This window comes from Wolffia australiana, chromosome 14 (assembly GCF_029677425.1).
Source record: "Wolffia australiana isolate 7733 chromosome 14, ASM2967742v1".
In the NCBI taxonomy this organism is placed as follows: domain Eukaryota; kingdom Viridiplantae; phylum Streptophyta; class Magnoliopsida; order Alismatales; family Araceae; genus Wolffia; species Wolffia australiana.
Window position 1 is genome coordinate 10368860 of NC_135848.1, and position 19452 is coordinate 10388311.

Genomic DNA, 19452 nt, shown 5'->3' on the forward strand with positions numbered 1-19452 from the left:
CCTATCCAAAACTCCTCCAAAGAGTCCATACCCTCTGTCTCAATTATATCCTAGACCTCACTGAAGAAGAACAGAGACTATCATTGGGACCCAGAGCACCTTCCCCATTTAAACCCTCGATGGCCACCTTCACCTCTTTTACTTTGTGAATGGCCTCACCAAAGTGACCTTGTGCTCCTGCATCTCTCTGGTGGTCCCTCTACCATTCCATCTCTGCCAGCTTTAGGTCCCTTGCACAGAAAAAGCCTGAAAGTGGTCCTTCGAGGTCCGCCAACTACTTTTGATCCAAAATATTCATGGTTCCCCACCTGCCCCACTTGCAGCTTTAATATTCAATTCGATTGCCTCCTTCCATTAGCAATAAGATGAAATATATCTTGTGTAACCATCACCCTCTTTCAGCCACACGTCGCGTGATCTTAGCCTTCGATCTATCTTCATTTCCAATCTTGAAATGTGTAGATTGACCCTGTCCCTTGTGCGTCCACCATAATTGGGGAGTGATACGATAACGGCCTGGGGAGTGATCGCATGACTGCCATTGGGTAGCATTCCAACATTTCCATTGGGCATAGGAACCTGTTACACCACGGTATTGAACTGGTAAAAGAAATTCCGCAAATTGAACTTACAGATTAGCCTCGCTTATGCTCCGTGTCTTGCAAGAATACCCCAAATCGTCTTCAAGCTTCCCTCCCCCAAGAATTCTGGAAAGACCCCTCGCTGAATGCAGCTCCCGGCTCCTCCAGAATCCTCGCTCAAGAAAGCCCAAATCCTCCGTACCCCTTCTGGTTCCCGTCACCTTTATTTATACCTCTTCCTTTATTTCCTTCCTAGACTAACTTTCAAGAAACAGTTAGTTATTTGGCCAGCTCAGCTCCAGCTGGCCAACTAACTTTCTGCCCACTCCTCTTTCTCCTTTCTTATACTCTTATAGGTATCGTATCAGAACCTATCTATGTGAGAAACTGTGTTGGGTCCCTTTTTGTTTCTCCACGCGTTTCCATAATCCATAGACCCCACTTATTGCAGCTTGACCCTTGATGGGAAGGAAAAAAATCCAGCAAACCCGGGTCCCACCCCTCTAGCTCAGTAAGTTTTACCCCCCATCGTTAGCATCATGTTGAAGCCTCCCAAAAAAAAATAACGGGAGCCTGTGGAAGGATGAGACTGCTCTAGTCAATTCCTCCTATAGGGTGTCTCCAAGGGCAATATTAACTGGACCATAAACAGAGGCCACAATCCACTCAAAGCCATCACTCCGCCTCTTCAAATTTATTGCTACCACGAACTAGCCTGTCCACAATCCCTCTTTGGAAAACATTTTCTTGTCCTAACCGCCACAAAACTTCCGGATGGACCAACTGCATTCACTTATAGGAAACTTTAGAGGAAGCCTCAGCCATACCAGATTCTAATCCCTTGCCTCACAGCATTGTCTCTTGCAGGTGGGCTGCCGTGGCACCTTACTCACTGATGTATCACCCCACCACATGTCGTTGTTGGTTGTCTCAAAATTTGTGCATGTCCATAGGACACCCTTGCAATAAACATATGGGGTACATGCAGAGAAATCTTGATCATGGATTCGGTGCAGTATTCAAAGGCATAAGTGAGACCTTATGATGGATGAAAGGAGTTGTTTAAGATTTCCAATGGCCTTAGAAGTTCCCAGTTGTGGTTCATTGGGACATTATATCGGCAATTGACATTTCCCCAAACCCAGTCCAACATGATTAGTCAGCATATTGAGATTGACAAGTGTTTCATTGGGAAGAAAATTGATGAGTCATTCAGATGAAGTATATCCAGACCACTTGCCAACCGGCTTGGAGGGGTGAGATGATCCAGTGTAGGATCTATGCACAATGTAAAGCTAAGGGGAACGCCTGGCTCACTATGGAGGCCCAGGACAATATCAGGTCCCCAAGATCCAAATACAAGGAAGCCCACCTCTTAAGCCCCTTCAATTCCTTGGAGTGGGCATGATGTCAGACATGAGTGACCTTCTCACAAGCCCAACCCGAAATAGGCGAAGAAGAAACCCCAAGGAGGAAAGAAAGCCTCAAAATATCTGAAACAAGCAGGAAGACAATATGCCAATCACTGCACCGCAGTTATATGAAAACGGTTTCCCTAACCCAGACCCAAGAATGACATATACGGGAAGGGTTATGGACTTTCCCACGTGCTTCTGTAAGATGCATGTGTCGGGCCCTCTTACATTAGAGATACACAACTGGGCCCATATTAGACCCACAGTCCTAACTCTCTCTGTCTTGCTCTACAGTCTGACAAGGACATGCTACCTGTGGAGCAGCGACCTTCCTTTGGCAATCCTTCATCAGTCCTTGCCATTCCTGTTCTTCTCTAGTCAACCCGGGAACAATTCTTCTCTCTTGTATCTTGACCTCCCAAAATTCCCATGGATAATTGTATGCATAGATTCCATTGATTTTTATGTTGGAAATCATGAGCAAAAATAAGTTGTCTTGATTCATACCCAATAGGATTATATCCTATTGTTTTTTATTATTGTGTTTAATTCCCTTAATATTTTGTTTATTGTAAGAATACCCTCTTGAGATCTGATTATAAACATAGTCTCATAATGGTAGGTCATAGTGAGAGAAAAACAGAGGTCATGGCTGCAGTTACACCAGCCAGATGGTCAAGGCCTTGTCGAAACTAGATAGGTGTTAGTATTTCCAACTGTAATCTAAGTTCTTTTTTGCATTACTGAAAAGATTGCTTAATTTTTAAGAGAACTCTTAACGATGAATCTATACACATTTGAGAGTGTTTAATTTCTTCAAACCATACCAGGTTATTAATTTAAATTTTTATTATTTTCTAAATATTTTGAATTTTTTTTCTTTTTCCTTATTTATTTTATCAGACCTCTCATGTTTTCTCTATATATTTTCCTGACCATGCAGTTGCCAAAGGCCATTTGTATCCTGCTTTGCCTTTTTTAACTCGTTACAAGGAAGATGAAGGGCTACTCATGCGGAGAAAACCCACTGACCATGCAATTGTGGAAAATAATGTTAACCAGTTGCTGGATACTTTGACAACATCCAAGCTATGTGTTAGATTAAACACATTACACGTGAGTCAATTTTTTTATTTTGTCTGATTAATAAATTTTGTGGGGTAAACTGGTATCATGTTGGTATGATCCCCAAGCCTACTTAAGGGCAGACCCTTCTTTTCCCTTCTTTGTGTTCCCTTTAAGTTGACGGCCCTCCGTTGAGGAAGGCAGCCAGAAAGTTGTATGCAGTTGGAAGCTCCCTGTCTCTTCTCCCCTCAACATCCAAGTCACATCTCTCTTCCTCTACGATCCTCTCCCTTGTGATCATCTCTACCTCTTTGCATCTTCAGGCGACTTGTCACTGGTCAATCCCTATCCCCTCTGTTCTACCTTTCCTCTGATCATTCTCATTATCCTCTTCATCCTGGGAGCTCTCTTGCTTGTCTCCCCATTAACCCGCTTCCATCTGTGTTCAAATGGCGGAAGTAACTTGTGTTTGAATTGCATGCTTCCCCCAGAGTGAGGAAGGGATTAAGAAGTCCTGGTGTTGGGTTGCTGGTGTCAGCAGTGGGATGGACCTCACTATTGGACTGTGTCTCCCTCGGATCTTACAACATTAATAGATCTTCCCCTTAATCATAGCAGTAGTCCCTTCGATGTTGAATAGCTATCCACAAGACGGAATTCAGTGATCTGGGTGTTGAGAATGGATGCTACCCCCCATCATTCTTGAGAAATCAGGTTTAACCGTTCCAGTGAAAAAACTGGTAGGTTTGATGCCGAAGGTTAGAATACCATAATTTTCTCCAGTGTGGCATAATACTTACTATTTTCGTTTTCAACAATGGTAGTGGTTGTGGGTGAACTGTACGTCCAATGTGTGACGAAGTTGTGACACATGGAACATTGGATTAATGTGGATGTTACGAAGAAGCTCGAGTTGGTAGACAACTGATCCAATTGTGCTTGACAGTCTGCCCTAAGAAACAGGGGTTAATTTTTTTATTGAAAACTTTGAGAGGAAGCATATGAGGGATGGCCACAGCTTCAAGTAGATTGCATCTCCAAGGTTGAACTCTACCTGACAGCAAATGTTTATATACGCTGATGTTCATGGTCGGCTTCTTCCAGTCCAAGTGGTGCTGCAGTAGTTCTAGGTGTGGGTCGTGGTCTCAAAGATCATATTCAGGTTGTCCAATGGAGAGGAGACAAAGCCATAGTGCATAATTCCTGGGGTTTCATGGCCTTAGATAGCTTGAAATGGGGTCATTTGGAAGCTTGAATAATACACAGTGTTATAGCTGAGCGCTTTGCAGAATTCAACCATGTGCTCCAATATTTTGGTTGGTTACCCACAAAAAGTGGAGGTATACTTCAAGGCTCTTGTTTACTACTTCCGTGTGCCCATAAGATTCATGGTATTACAAACTGTGGTTTAGGCAAGTACACTATAAAGAGATTTGCCAGAATATGCTCATAAACTGTTAGGGCTCCGCCAGATCACAGAGTCGTAACCCCGATATGGACAATATTACAACAGATCTGCTTATTCAAGAATCCACGAATTCAAAGAAATGACTGATTTCACTCAACAATAGAGAATACCAGTTCAAGAGTCGAAAGAATAAAAGTGAAGAGAGGTAGATGTCAATGGCCGATTTGATCTCGACCACTGCTTGGAAACGCGATGACGACTGCCGAATCGGAAGACACCGAGCTCTGGAGGATCTCCAAAGTGAACTTCAAGATTCCAAATTCCCAATGCCCTCCTTCTGCTGCTCTCCTTTATTTATACTCTTCACAGCTTCCTTCGCATAACTGATTTTCCCGCCTTATTTTTCAAATTCTCCCCACGTGTGGGTTACTCCGCTCGTGCTTCATCTTGGACCATCTCTTTTCTCTTCTTTGCTTCATAGGTCCTTAGAAGATGCCTATCATAAACACACAACCCTATCGGGGATAATGGAAATGAGAGTAACGTGAAGTCGGATGACTTCCTTGGTGAATTGGCCTGAAATGTCCTTGGTGGAAAATGAATTTCAAGCTGATGAAGTGGATAAACTTGCTGCACCGGTCCACCACAACCATAATGGTACTGAACCCGTTTGATGTGGGCAGCCTATGAAGTCCGTAGAGATTTTCTCCCAGAGATGTACAGTTTTGTGGATGGTGGTTGTAGCAGGCTGTTTGGGGCCAAGCGAGACGCCCTGAATGGCCAACACAGTGGCTGTGGTTGATGAACGTGTTGATTTCCTGCTTCATGTTGAGCCATTAGCTCTGCGGTACTATGCTGACACTTATGGAAACTAGCATGGCCCCTAATATTTCAGAGTGATATTATTCCTGGATGGGCTGAATGAAGGAGGACAATTGCATGATACTAGCCTGCCATCGCAGACAAGTGTGTCATCAATAAGTATAATGAGAGGGAGTGATAGTACATGCTCCAGTGTTGTTGATGATCTTTTGCAGTGACTCATTCTCTTTGACTTTACAGAAAATGTGATTAGGATCTTTCCAGTGGGAAGTGGAGATGACATAGACCATTAGATCTTATGTTGGGTATGATAATGCATCGGCTGCTTTGTTGGATCACCCTTATACTGAATATTGAAGTGGAATGCCATCAATTGGAGACTAGCTTGTTGTACTTGTAGAGAATCGAACTCTCGCGCAGCAGCAACAAGAATGGGGGTAAAAGAAAAGGGGAAGAAGCGACACAGAGAGAGTAGTTGAAGATCTTGATTTTAATTGATCAAATTATGTCTTAACAATGGGTGTTCTTATTTATACTATTTGTTGATATGATTATTACGTTTCTTTATTTTTCTCTCTCCTGTTAGCCCATTAAGGGCCCTATCTCTAGTCAGCCCATTAGGGCTCCCTATAAAACCCTGTAATCTCTTTCATTTCATTATTAAGAAGTATTGTTTTCTTGTTCACATGGTATCAGAGCCCTAACCCTAACCCTAATCTGGGTTTCCTGGGCTTGACCTTGCGCTCCGATCTCTGGCGGTTCTCACGACCGCCTGATCTCGCGCTCCGGTCCATCGCCGTCCGCTGTATCCTGCACCGGGGGTCGCGTGCAGCAGTTCGCCACGCCCAGCAGCCAGCCGCCCGCCGCGAGCAACCGCCTGCCGTGCGCAGCTGCCAGCCGCGCACGGTCGCCCGCCGCGCCCAGCCTCCCGGCGCGCGCAGCAACCAGCCGCACGCGGCCGCTCGCCGCGCATGCAGCAGAGTAACCTTGCTACTGTCGCACCTGCTGCCGGTCCCGTGCCTACTCCGGGTCAAGTACCTATGCCATATGGTCTTCTCCCGCCCTCGCCCGCCAGCTTTACTCCGGAAGAAATGGAACGTCTACGCCAATTTCTGGATCCTCCAATCGTGGGATCATGCTCCTTGGCCCACGCAAGTATGTCCACCGGTCTTCCTACACCTCCATCCCCTTCTGGCCATTCTCCTTTCTCTTCTACTTGGCTCCTTGATTCGGTGCCACGCCACATGACTCCTAATCCAAGAGCCTTTGTGACTTATGAACCCGTCCCTGGATCCTCCAAAGTCAAAACAGCCTCCGGCGATCTTCTCACCGTGGCGGGTATTGGACGTGTGGCTATTTCCTCTTCTATGCATCTACCTAAAGTTCTTCATGTTCCACGTCTTACTCATCATCTTCTCTCCTTATCTAGCCTTGTTCGCGACTTGAACCAAGACCTTACATTCTCTCCTACTTCATGTTTTTATCGTGATAAGGTGTCGGGGAGGACGATTTCCATTGCTGAGGAGCATGAGGGGCTCTATCTTGTTCGACCTCGTTGACTTCTTTTGCTGTTGCTGCTGCGGAGTTTCCTTTCGACTTCCCACGAGCGTTTGTGGCTTCTTCATCGACGTCTCGGCCATCCTTCTTTTGCTACTCTTTATCGTCTTTTCCCCAAACTTTTTCAAGGCCATTCTGTGGACCGTTTTGTTTGTAATGCTTGTCGATTTGCGAAACATCATCGCACTACGTATCCTATCTCTTCTTCTCATTCTTTGACCCCATTCTCCCTTATTCACACCGATGTGTGGGGACCATCCCCTATTCACAGCACTTCCGGCTCTCGATGGCTATGCATCTTCATTGACGATGCAACTCGTTTCACGTGGGCATATTTCTTAAAGAACAAATCGGAGATATCACGTGTCATTCCTCAATTCTACTCACTTGTCCAGACTCAATTTTCTACATCGATTCGTCGCTTCCGCTCCGACAATGCTAAAGACTACGTTAACACTTCGTTAAGCACTTTCTTTCGAGACAAAGGCATTATCCATAAAACCTCTTGCCCTTATACACCCCAGCAAAATGGCGTTGCCGAAAGAAAATTCCGCCACATCTTTGACATGACTCGGAGCCTTCTCTTCCATATGCATGTGCCCAAGTATTTTTGGGGGGAAGCCGTCTCCACCGCCATCCATCTCCTCAACCGCCTTCCGTCTCGAGTGCTTGACTATTCCACTCCTATTGGCCGTCTTCAGCATGTCTTTCCCACTCTCTCTCTCCGAACTAATCTCACCCCTCGTGTATTTGGATGTGTCTGCTATGCGCCTAACCATCAACTTGGTCGTGATAAACTGGATCCTCGTGCTATCAAATGTGTGTTTGTTGGTTATTCTTCCACCCAAAAGGGTATTTATGCTATCATCCACCCTCTTGTCGGTTTGTCGTCACCAAAGATGCCACGTTTGATGAATTTCTTCCCTACTATTCCTCCTCTTCTCCAGAACCACCATCGTCCACATCTCCATCCGATCCACTTGAATTCCTAATTCTTCCTCCACCATCTCCTCCGTCATCCGTCTCTAGTCCCTCTTCGCCGGCCCCGACAGAAGTGTCTCCTCCTGTTGCTCCTCCAGAGATTGTGCCTCCCGACCCGTCTCCGGCCGCCGTCTCAGTCCCTCCTGTGGAGACTCCTCCTGTCCCTGCTGCTGAATTCCCCTCTTCTGCCGAAACTTCTTCGATTCCACCGCTTCCTATACGTCGCTGCCCGCCTGAAAAACGCTACGGTATTACTCTTGCTCGTCGAAAACCTCGGGTTGCTTCTTCTTCTCCAGCTGTCCCGCCTCCCTCTTCCTCCACCCCTCCAGAAACCTCCTCATTAGCCGTGCTGCCCTCGTCTCGTTCTTCTCCTCTCTATCCATTAGAGGCATCCATCTCATCTCACCGTCTCTCACCATCCTATCATGCCCTTCTCACCTCACTTGATGCCACTTCCCTTCCAAAGACGGTGGACATTGCCCTTTCGTTTCCGCATTGGCGTCAGGCTATGGCGGAGGAGCTTCATGCTCTTGCTCAAAATGAGACGTGGGATCTGGTTCCTCTACCGGCCGGGAAGCATCTAGTGGGTAGCCGTTGGGTGTATGCTGTGAAGCATAATTCCGACGGTTCTATTGAGAGGTACAAAGCCCGGGTTGTGGCGCAAGGGTTTACTCAGAAGCATGGCATTGATTATCAGGAGACATTTGCCCCCGTCGCCAAGCTGAATACGGTGCGGATCTTATTGGCCCTTGCTGCGGATCGTGGCTGGATTTTGCAGCAATATGATGTGAAGAACGCTTTTCTGCATGGTGATTTGACTGAGGAGATCTACATGGCATTACCTCCTTGCTACACTTCCTTAGTGCCGTTGTCTCCAAAGTCTGTTGTCTGTCGCCTGAAGAAAGCACTATATGGCTTGAAGCAATCTCCTCGAGCGTGGTTTGGTCGTTTCACGATGGCCATGAAGCGCCGTGGATACTGTCAGTGTAATGGAGATCACACCCTCTTCTACCGCCATTCCACGTCAGGGGGAGTCGCTATTCTTCTTGTGTACGTGGATGACATCATTCTTACGGGTGATGATACGGCGACCATTACGGAGCTGGCTATGTATCTTTCGTCAGAATTTGCTATTCGCCATCTTGGCCCGTTGAGGTACTTTCTTGGTATAGAGGTGGCATATTCTTCGAGCGGGATCTTTATTTGTCAGAGAAAGTATACGGTGGACCTTCTCTGTGAGCTTGGAAAGGAGGACTCCAAGCCTGCTTCGACACCGATTGATGCGAACCATCGACTTGGTGCCGATGAGGATGAGGAGCTTGCTGAGCCTGGACCATATAGAAGACTTGTGGGCAAACTGATTTATCTCACCCACACTCGTCCGGACATTGCATATTCAGTGGGTGTTCTGAGTCAGTTTATGCAGACTCCTCGCAGGAGCCATTTTCCTGCTGCTCATCGTCTCCTCCGTTTCCTGAAGGGCACCATTGGCCGTGGACTATTGTTTTGTCGCCATACCGGCCTGCGTCTCGAAGTCTACACCGACGCAGATTATGCTGGCTCTGTGGTTGATCGTCGGTCCGCATTTGGATATTGCACCTTCTTGGGCGGCAATCTGATTACTTGGAGGAGCAAGAAGCAGAAAGTGGTCTCCCGATCAAGTGCTGAAGCGGAGTTCCGTGCCCTTGCGCATGGTCTGTGTGAAGCACTTTGGATTACCCAGCTTCTTCGTGAGCTACGGTGTCCAGTTATCTCCCCTGTCCAGCTGTTCTGCGACAACAAATCGGCGATTAGCATTGCTCATGACCCCGTTCAGCATGATCGTACAAAGCACATTGAGAGCGATCGCCATTTCATCAAAGAGAAGCTTGAATCGGGAGATTTTTGCACGCCATATGTTCCGTCCGCTGAACAACTTGCAGATATCTTCACCAAAGGGCTTCATGCCCCTAGGTTTGAGGAGCTCTGTTCCAAGCTGGGTGTGGAAAACATCCACGCTCCAGCTTGAGGGGGAGTGTTGATATGATTATTACGTTTCTTTATTTTTCTCTCTCCTGTTAGCCCATTAAGGGCCCGTTCTCTAGTCAGCCCATTAGGGCTCCCTATAAAACCCTGTAATCTCTTTCATTTCATTATTAAGAAGTATTGTTTTCTTGTTCACACTATTGTATAGTCTGTTTCTATGTTTTAATCATAGCTGTTATAACAGAATGTAATGGCTATATTAAAAACAATCCTGATCATTTGATCTTTCCCTAACTACGTTTAATCCTAACGGCTATCTTTAATCCTAACTATATTTAATCCTAGCCATCTATGTTTAAACTTACATTTAATCCTAGCCACTAGTTTCTCTAACGAGTATAGAGTACGTGGCTTCATTTTACTAGTCTAGTCTTTATGTTTAATCCTATTGGTCCATACCTGTTCATCTGAAGACTTTGACTTGCCGTGAACGGAGCTGAGAACGTGACTGGAGTTGGAAACTCCGTTATTAGTACTCTCCCTAACCTTCTCTCTCCTCAAACAGATGCATCAGGCAGTACTGGTCTGTGCAAAATACCAATTGTAGAAATATGAGGTAATGTTGCCATTTGTGGATGGCAAGGACGGTAGCCATCAGTTTGTGCTCATACGCTGAATGACCTGAGCAGTCATTGGGATTGCCTGGCTGACGAATGCCACTGGGTGATAGTGCTACATAAGGTACACATGACTACGCAAGATACATGAATCTCCAAAATAAACTCACTTTTAGGATCTGGAAGGAGTTGTTCAGGGTTGAGGAGAGAACCTTTTTGAGGTACTGAAAAGCCATCTGCGACTCTTAGGCCCAAAAAATGTGACTTTCTTCAACAGTTGTGTAAGCGGCTATGGCATGACGACTACCTGGCCATGAAGTGTCAGTAACATCCTGCAAGATGAAGATCCCCAGAACTACCAAAAGGTGAGAGATGTTGTCCATTCTTGCAAGGCCTTAACCTTTGCCGTGTCTGTAGCTTACCCTGCTGCCAAGACCCTATGCAGCATATATTTTAGTTGGGTTTTCTGGAAGAAAAACTTTTTGGTGATGATATAGAGTGACTGTTCTTCTGATAATTTTAGGACTTGCTCCAAGTACTTAGCAATGATATAAAGTGAGTATTCTTGGCGATGAGAGCCATCTGAGATCTACTGTACAACAAAGGTTGTCAATAAACACCAGCAGTCTTCCAGAGGAAGCGCTAGAAAAAGTGTTTCATCAAAGCTTGGAAAGTCATCAGAGTGTTTGACATTCCAGATTGCATGACAATGTACTCATAGCGCCCAAAACGCATGCAGAAAGCCATCTTCTCGATATTGCATTCGCGCATGTGTATTAAGTCGAAACTCGACATTATGCACAACTTGGAGAATGACATCTCCTGTATCTCCTCCAGTAGTTCACTGACCTCTAGAATTGTGATTTGGGTTTGGAACCATTACCCTTTTGAGAACCATCAAATCAATAAAAGGCTGCCAGCCATTGTTCTTTTCTCTCACAAGAAAGGCAAGATGGAATAATGGATGTGCAATGGTCAGATCACTCTAGCCTCTGACAGGTCGCAGACCAGCCATTCCAGTTCATTCCTCTGAACAGGAGAATACTTGCAAGGGTGGAAATTAATGAGTAGGATAATGATTTGGGGCTTGCAGTTGCCTGGGCGGGAGGATAAGCCTCCCTGGTGATTGAAGACATTTGGGAACTACTGTCTTAGGCGTGTCACTATCACTTCACTATCTGTGGAAGCTTGTGGCAGTCCACCGGAAGGCAAAACATAAAACATATTCAGAGTCCCTAGGGAGGGACCCATCTATATAGCTTGTTGAGCCTTATAGATGGTGTCAGGATTTCCCATCAGTGTATGCCAAAAGCAGTCAACTTGGAAACATAACAGCAAGAGATCCTAATGGGCTTATGTCAAGGCCAAAGTCTGCAACCATCGGTATCCGAAAAATGGCGTCCGCGCTGAGTTCCCATACTAGGAAGAACTTGGGTGTATCTGTGTAACCCTGAAGCTGGACAGAGATGTGGGTAATTTTCTTGTTGGCTCACGACATCTCGCAGTTACTGAACCAGATTTGGTGAGGTGAGGTGGCGCTGAAAAGTTCATAAGCACAGTGATAACATATGAAGTTGGCGTGTCACGTCTCTATCAATGAGGACCCGCACGACACATCCTTTGATGATATCTAGAATGAAAAGTATGGGGTGAGGCGGTCACTGTGGCCGAAGCTCTTGGAAGACCCCCAATTAATTCGAGCAATACACATATTAAATCTGAAATGGATGTGGAATCATCTCCATTCAGGTCCAGGTTCTCTGCCTGGTAAGTGACGATGTGAATATGTAGGTCTTTATGACAACAATTTACTGGGGTAAAATTGACATTGCATGGAAGCAAAGGCCCTGAGCTTTGTGCTGGCGGAATTCATCTTTGGTCAGTTGAAGGTGCTGAATGGGAACATGACACTCCCACCTCGGGCTAGGTGTCCGTAGTGCTGGGGTTGAAAAAATTGGCTGGAATGCCGGTGGTCCCCGGTGTCCTTCGATCTGTCAGCCCCAGTTCTCCCGCATCGGACGGGGTGACTTTAACTTCAAATGCGCAAGAGGTCAGCTCTGCAGTTGACTGGGAACTGGAGCAGTTGACTTCTGCATGGATAGGTGGATGACGAGGGGGTGCAATGTTCCTCGTTGAGTCATTCATGAGATTGTCGATGGACCCATGTGTTAGAAATGGAATAGGGACTATAAAAGATTGAAGACGACTTGGTCCTCCTGCAACCTCTGGGGCTTCATGCAGTCATGTAGTCCTGTGTCATCTAGGGTTTGGGTAGGACAAAAAGGTTTACTTGAATAACCTTCTTCCCCATGCAGCAGACACTCTCTATTGGCAATTGAGTTGTCCCATTCCTCGAAGATGATCATTCTCTAATATGCCTCGCCCATCCAAACTACAATAAACCTCAGAATAGAGTAGAAACACGAGCTTCCAATGATTCCAAAAGTGACGGGAGGTACACAGTATAGGGAATTGGAAGGTAACAATGCTTGAACTATTGCTGCTGGATTAGAAACCCTCCCTCTGTATTGGGACTTTCCTCTCCAGTCAGTCTCCCAGGTTACCAAAATCAAGAATATGTTGATGGCATCAACTTGATGCCTCTTTCAGTCCTCTTGCCCTTTATTTGTAGGCTGCCTTGATTCCTTAACCTAGGATGTTCAATCCTCTTATATGTTCACGGTATACTGATATCATCCTCTCTTCATTCCCACTCTCTTCTTCTCTTGTGGCGACAATTCAAACAACGATTTGGATATTTTATTGAAACATTTTGAAGGATTTGGATACATCATTAGAGTTGTGTCATTTCCTCACGTGACTGCTTCAAAGTGAGTTATGTTTTAAGTTGAAAAAAGTGTTTTCGTCAAATCACACATCTTGTAAGACAAATGATGAATCCTCCATAACTCAGGAATTTCTTAGAGGGAGAAGGGAAAAGAGTGTGGACAGTGCTGAGCCACAGGGAAGAACAACAGTTTGCAGATGTTGAGGGAGTATACGAGAGAGTGCTATTTTCTATCTGCAGGAAAGTAGGATGAGCGTCAGCCGAGGACTGCATCTATTTAAAATGGAATGCATGGGAAGGGAAAATGACAAAATTTCCCCCTAATGGGCAGAAATGACAGATCCCCTACATGGGTTGGATTTTTTAACACAATTTAACCCCTTGGGAAATAGAATAATGAATAAAGATTATGCTGCGGGTAGAGGAAAACTGGGCATGTAATACCTTGAAGAACAAAATCAATAAACAAACAGTCACAACATGGAAGGTGGGTTGCACTTGTAAGTCATTTCCCTTCTTTCTGCTTGTGCCTCCCCTAGTCTATTCTCATGTTTTTGCTGTTGCAATTATGTTATATGTGGTGCATCAGTTAACAACTTTATTTGATTAGAAATAATAGAAAAACTGTATCTAGAAAGCCTCGACTTTGAGCTGCGACATTTGTATAAGTTATACTCTTCGTTTTTTTTCTGGTTGTGTTTAACTGATATTTTACAACTAGAAAATTTAAAAATTAATGACTCTGTCTGGCATAAGAGAATCCCTCAACCCAAACTATTCGTTGCAGTATATACGAGTCCAAATTGACGTTGTAGAGGAAAATATCAAGAAGATGTGGAGCCAAAGTCATTCAGGTATAGATATTCTATCAGCTGTCTTGGCACATTGCACTAAAAGAAATCTTGATTACTTTGAATTTAGTGCTAATCGCATTTTTTTTTAATTAGAATTGTAATGCTGCATCCCTGGCTCATATGTACTTTTCTATCTGTTATGTGACTTTTTAAAACTTGCAGAGGTCAATTTTCCCGGTTCAGAAGTTTCTGATGAGCAGATTGAGGAGCTATTCATTATATTTGACGAGATCAGGAAGACATCATTTACCATGAGTGACTCAGTCTATGATTTCATTGGTGAGCAAAAGCGGGTCTGATGTTTTTAATACATATTCTTACTCTGATGGTAAATAAATGATGTTTTTAATGATAAATATAACACATAAAATGGCAATTGAGCTGAAAATGGTGATTAGTACTTTCCAACAAGTGGCTGAATCTTTTTTTTTTTTTTTGGAAAAATGATTTAATGCAGTCACCCGACAAAGCAGTAACCACCCAAAGGTATACATCGTCAACCCCTTCCTTTTCTGTTTACACCTCGAGGGAACCATGATGCCATGAGGCCCTTGACAAGAACCTTGATCTAGGTTCGTATCGGAAGGAAAGTAGAGGGTGAGGCGAGGTAGAAGTTCCCGGGGTAAGAGAGTCAAAACGAGAATGATAGGAGGGGTGGAACAGAGAAGGCAGGGATGGACCAGGGAAGAGCCCCCTGATGACACGGTGAAGGGTTGATGATCAAGGGAACGCGGATGGTCGGAGCCTAGGAGAGAACCAAACGGCAAGGGTAGGAATCGGATTGGAGGGGAGCCGACTGAGGATCCAGTGAGACGATCACAGGGATAGGGGATTGTTGGACGGTCAAGGGGACGGGACCGAGACAGGGAGGATTGAGATAGTGAGCCAAGAGGCCGATCTTACCTTAAGTCTTGACTGCCCTCCTCTAGGGAGGGCTATACATATTTATAAGAAAAGGAAGCAATCTACCCTAAACATGAGATGACTAAAGCGCCCATAGTGGGCTAAAATGCCTAAGATACCCTTGGGGGTAGAGGATCGTATCAGCCCTCAACTTCATGGCCAAGCCCCTCCTTGGACACCTTGTGCCCCTAACTATTGCCTCATTACAGTGTAGCCGTATTGCCCTGGGCACTGTCATCGCTCTGCCCCCCTCTTCCCTCATCCCAGGGCACTCCCGAAGAAGAGGCTGACTTGTTTTTTTATCTCTTGATTTTCTTTCAGGAACACGCATCATATTCTGGGATCTGAGGGATTCCTTCATACTATCTTTGTACAGCGGAGGAATAGAGAATTTTCGGCTTGATGCTGTGATCCAGCAGCTTGACTCTGTAAGCGCATTATTCAAAAGATAATTAAATAGAAAAGTATTTTAATAAGATTTAAATGACAACTTTAAATTATACTTTACATTATTTGAAACTATTTCTTTAAATTAATATGATCCTGCAGCTTGACTCTGTAAGAAAATAAAGAGAGAAATTAATTGTGCTTTTTTACCTACAATTATACTAAACTTTACATACATAACCGTAAATAATACTGCACATTGTTTGAGCCCATTTTTAGTAATCAATGCAATCCAGCAGCTTGCTTCTCTATCACACTAATAAAAGAAGAAAGAAATAGAAAAGAAAATGATAACACTTCACACTTAATTGACGCATTTGTTTATTTGCTGCAGATGCTAAATGGGATTTGTAGTTTGGTTATTGACACTCTTAGAGATCAAGTCATCTCGAGTATTTGCAAAGCATCCATGGTGAGAGGCGTCAATAGATTCATACGTGTTGCTTATTTTTCTTGAAGGTTTTTTTAAAAGGTTATTATTTTCAGGAGGGTTTTGCCTGGATTTTGCTAGACGGAGGGCCATCTCGCGCATTTTGTCCAGAAGATGTTCCTATGTTGCAAGAAGATCTTAATGTTATGAAGGTAACTTTTTCAACAATGATCATAAATTGTTGAATCAGGCGTCTGATGGCATATTTTTATCAAAAAAAGTCAAAGTGGACGAGGATAATTCAAGAGTCAAAGTGGACTGTTGAAAAGTTGCAACCTACCAAAGAAATCCAATCATGGAATGTTTATCTACTATGACAAAAACGGTTGATGGCAGTGATTTAAGCAAAGAGGAAGATATATTAATGGGCTTATGATAAATATGAATTAAAATTTTAAAGAAGTTAGGTCAAGATTCCATGTTTGACAACATTTTATTTGGCGGCAGGAGCTCTTTGTGGCGAGCGGGGACGGCCTACCTCGATCTGTGGTTGAGAAAGAGTCCAGGCTGGTGCAACAAATACTAGATATCTGCTCCTTGAAGGTTAAACTGTTTTCTACATTGATCTGACTCCTTAAAAAAGGACGGCAAGTGTATTTGTTTTGTAAATATTTGTTTGTCCTTCAGACGGGCACTATCATTGAGATGTTGAGAAGCTCAAGCGAGCACATCAACCCAGAGACAGATGTTCAGGCCTTGCCAGGGGAGAGGCGTGCCACAGACGCAGACGCGCTGCTCCGAGTACTCTGCCATAGAAAGGACAGAGAGGCCTCCAAATTCTTGAAGAAGCACTACCGCCTCCCCAAATCATCAGGTTCAGATCAATTCTTTCCTCTCTAATTGTGATCAATATTTCTTCGAACATGCATTTACTCCAAAGCCATGTTGCATCTTTTTCCTCTTCTTCTTCTTCTTGTTTGTGTTCTTGTTCTTGTTCTTTTTCTTATCCTTGTTCTTATTCATTTTCTTCTTCTTCTTCTTCTTCTTGTTTTTGTTTTTTTTTTTGGGCTTTTTCTTGTTCTTGTTCTTGTTCTTCTTCTTTGTCTTCTTCATTGTTTGTTCCTCCTTCTCAAGTGTCTTCTTATTGTTCTTCCATGTCTTCTTCTTCTCTTTCTTTCTCCTCCTGAACTTTCTTCTTCTTCAACTTTCTTCCTCTTCAACTTTCTTGATCTACAAGTTTCTTCTCCCGGCTTCAACATTATCATATTTTTCTTACATTCCCACTTCATCTTCTTCTACTCCTTCCTCTTCATTACATCATCATCATCTTCTTCTTCTTCTTCTTCTTCTTCATTATCATCATCTTTCTAACTCGGGCTGGCTTGATTTATCTCAGAATATGGCGAGCCAAATGCAATCAGCGATTACTTGTACAAATCGCCCCGCATTGCTGACCTACTTCTGCGTAGCTCCTCGGCCAGGTGGGCGGAGAAGGGGCAGAGTAGCTTCAGGTCCATGAAACAGAAATTTCAAGAGGCCACTTCCTTCAATCCCCATAGGTAAGCCATCAAGACTTTCCCAAGTTAAATTAAATAAAACCACACCCCTCACATGTACATCCAGCACAAATAAAACACCTTCTAGAATTATTGCCCATGCATTGATAAGATAATCACCACCATCTCATGGAAAGATGACATTTTTAATCGAGTTACAGAAGCTAGTAAGAATGGGTTTCACCTGATGGAACGAATTCCTCGGAGCAAATGGCTGAGGAAGATCCAGAGATCCTTCTTTTCTACAACAATTCGGCGAGGCCTCAGACAAAGAGTTACCCCCGGGTGTTGCTCGGTATTACTGTGCTGAAAGCTATAGCTGATAGCAAGGGTGCTACTTCTCTTCTTATCAATTGCAGAGGCCTGGGTCAGGGTGGCAGCCGCGGTGGAGCCGCCACCGGTCTACAGTCTCCTCCGGTTGTTCCGCCTTCACCTCGGCCGGCTCTTCGTGGAATTCCTCTTCGCCAGTGTCGTACCGACCCCGCTTATGCCCAATTGCCACGCCGAAGAGCCGGGGGCTCGGGCTCCGGCTCTCCGGCTTGCACGCCGGCTCGGACTCCGATGAGCACCGAGACGGCGGCATCAGGCTCAGCGGCGACGGCGACGGTGAAGGTGAAGCCGGCCTCTCCCCCTCCGCTGGGCCGGCGTACTTGGACATGAGGAGGACGATGCTGTTACAGAGATTCCTCATCTTGGAGAGCTCGTGGTGAAGCCGTTCGTTCTCCTTCCTCAGCCTGGTGTTCTCCTCCGCCAGGTCCAATTGAGCGCCTCCGGAGGGGGAATTGGGGGAGAAGGCCGGCTCGTCGCCGCCTGAGTCGGCCGGCGATGCCGACGGCGCAGCCGGCGGCGGCGGCTGCATCTTCCGCCGGTGAATCTCACAGAGCAGCCGCTTCTCCCCCTTCCGGAAGCAATCGTTGGCGAATTCCCACCGATCCGGTACGACCTTCCTGAAACCCTAACGAAAAACCCCAATTCCCGGATCAGCGAGACGATCAAGACACCGCCGATCGAGGGAGAAAGGAAAGAAAAGAGGGAAGAACTCACGTAGGTGTTGAGCTGGCGCACGAAGCTGGAGAAGTTGTTGTGCTTGAAGTACTTGGGGAGGAGCTCGTGCGCGAAATCGGCGGGGCGCCAGACGACGAAGGCGGATCCGTCTTCGTTCCAGGAGATGACATGGTCGACGGAAGGATCGTCGACGAGCTGGTAGGTCTTGGAGAGGAAGGGCGTGGGCTGCGATCGGGAGGGATCGAGGGAGGCGGGGCTGGGCTGCTGCTCCGGCGGCGGATCGCCGCTCCGGCGAGCCATGGCGGGGAAGGGGGGAGAGGAGAGAGCAGCTGGGAGGAAGGCGGGGGGTGCACGGCAGTGGAGGATAACGGGGTATATACAGATTCTAGAAGCTTCTGTTTTGGGAGGGGGAGGGAAGGGGAAATGACGAAATTGGGGTCGGATAAATTAGTGGAGGGGGGGAGGAATCTGGGAATATCGGCGGAAAAATTTGAAAATATGGTTTTGGGGGTCGGAAACGCGTGGAGAAAGGATTTAATTGGGGGGGAGGGAGAACAGTTGCGGAAGTCAACGTGGAACGCCGGCCCGGAAAGTTGTAGCGTAACTTCTCTGACAAGTGAACCTCTCTCTCTCTCCCTCTCTGGGCTCTCTCTCTCATTTTCTCTCTCTAGGTTCTCTCTATATGCTCTCTCTCAAGAATCCCTCTATTTATCTCTCTAGGTTTTCTCTGTATGCTCTCTCTCTCAAGGCTCACTTTCTCCCTCTAGGTTCTCTCTCCCAAGTCTTTCTCTCTCTAGGTTCTCTCTCAAGGCTCTCTCTTTCTCTCTCTAGGTTGTCTCATGGCTCTCTCTCTCTCTCTAGGTTCTTCTCTAGTTCTTCCCAGGATCTCACTCTTTCTCTCTCTAGATTCTTCTCTAGTTCTTCCCAGGATCTCACTCTTTCTCTCTCTAGATTCTTCTCTAGTTCTTCCCAGGATCTCACTCTTTCTCTCTCTAGATTCTTCTCTAGTTCTTTCCAGGATCTCACTCTTTCTCTCTCTGGGTTCTTCTCTAGTTCTTTCTGGGATCTCACTCTTTCTCTCTCTAGGTTCTTCTCTAGTTCTTTCCAGGATCTCACTC

General features: G+C 45.5%; 2 protein-coding genes across 3 annotated transcripts in view; one reads left to right on the forward strand and one right to left on the reverse strand.

Annotated features, from left to right (window-relative positions):
* LOC144711839 (DNA topoisomerase 4 subunit B (DUF810)) overlaps positions 1–17483 on the forward strand; it is a 72255-nt gene extending 54772 nt beyond the window's left edge. The window contains exons 18-26 of the mRNA XM_078585931.1: positions 2940–3112; positions 13987–14053; positions 14216–14332; positions 15278–15384; positions 15738–15815; positions 15890–15985; positions 16281–16376; positions 16461–16647; positions 17170–17483. Coding sequence (XP_078442057.1) covers positions 2940–3112; positions 13987–14053; positions 14216–14332; positions 15278–15384; positions 15738–15815; positions 15890–15985; positions 16281–16376; positions 16461–16647; positions 17170–17336 — 1088 coding nt within the window. The 3' untranslated portion in view covers positions 17337–17483. The remainder of the gene's footprint in view (positions 1–2939; positions 3113–13986; positions 14054–14215; positions 14333–15277; positions 15385–15737; positions 15816–15889; positions 15986–16280; positions 16377–16460; positions 16648–17169) is intronic.
* Positions 17401–18703, reverse strand: LOC144711840 (heat stress transcription factor B-2b-like). Of its 2 annotated transcripts, none has more exons than XM_078585932.1 (2): positions 18374–18703; positions 17401–18284 (listed from the first exon to the last, which is right to left on the reverse strand). In XM_078585932.1, the coding sequence occupies exons 1-2, from the start codon at positions 18632–18634 to the stop codon at positions 17679–17681; spliced, it is 867 nt and encodes a 288-aa protein (XP_078442058.1). In that variant the 5' UTR covers positions 18635–18703; the 3' UTR covers positions 17401–17678. The 2 variants fall into 2 exon arrangements, with proteins under 2 accessions (XP_078442058.1, XP_078442059.1); XM_078585933.1 differs by having other exon boundaries at positions 17401–18276; positions 18374–18643.
* Positions 18704–19452: the final 749 nt, after the last annotated feature.

Coding starts and splice junctions, on each gene's coding strand:
- LOC144711840 (XM_078585932.1), bottom strand. CDS start 18,634: ATGGCTCGCCGGAGCGGCGATCCGCCGCCGGAGCAGCAGCCCAGCCCC. Junction 18,285..18,373: donor TGCGCCAGCTCAACACCTAC/GTGAGTTCTTCC, acceptor GTTTTTCGTTAG/GGTTTCAGGAAGGTCGTACC.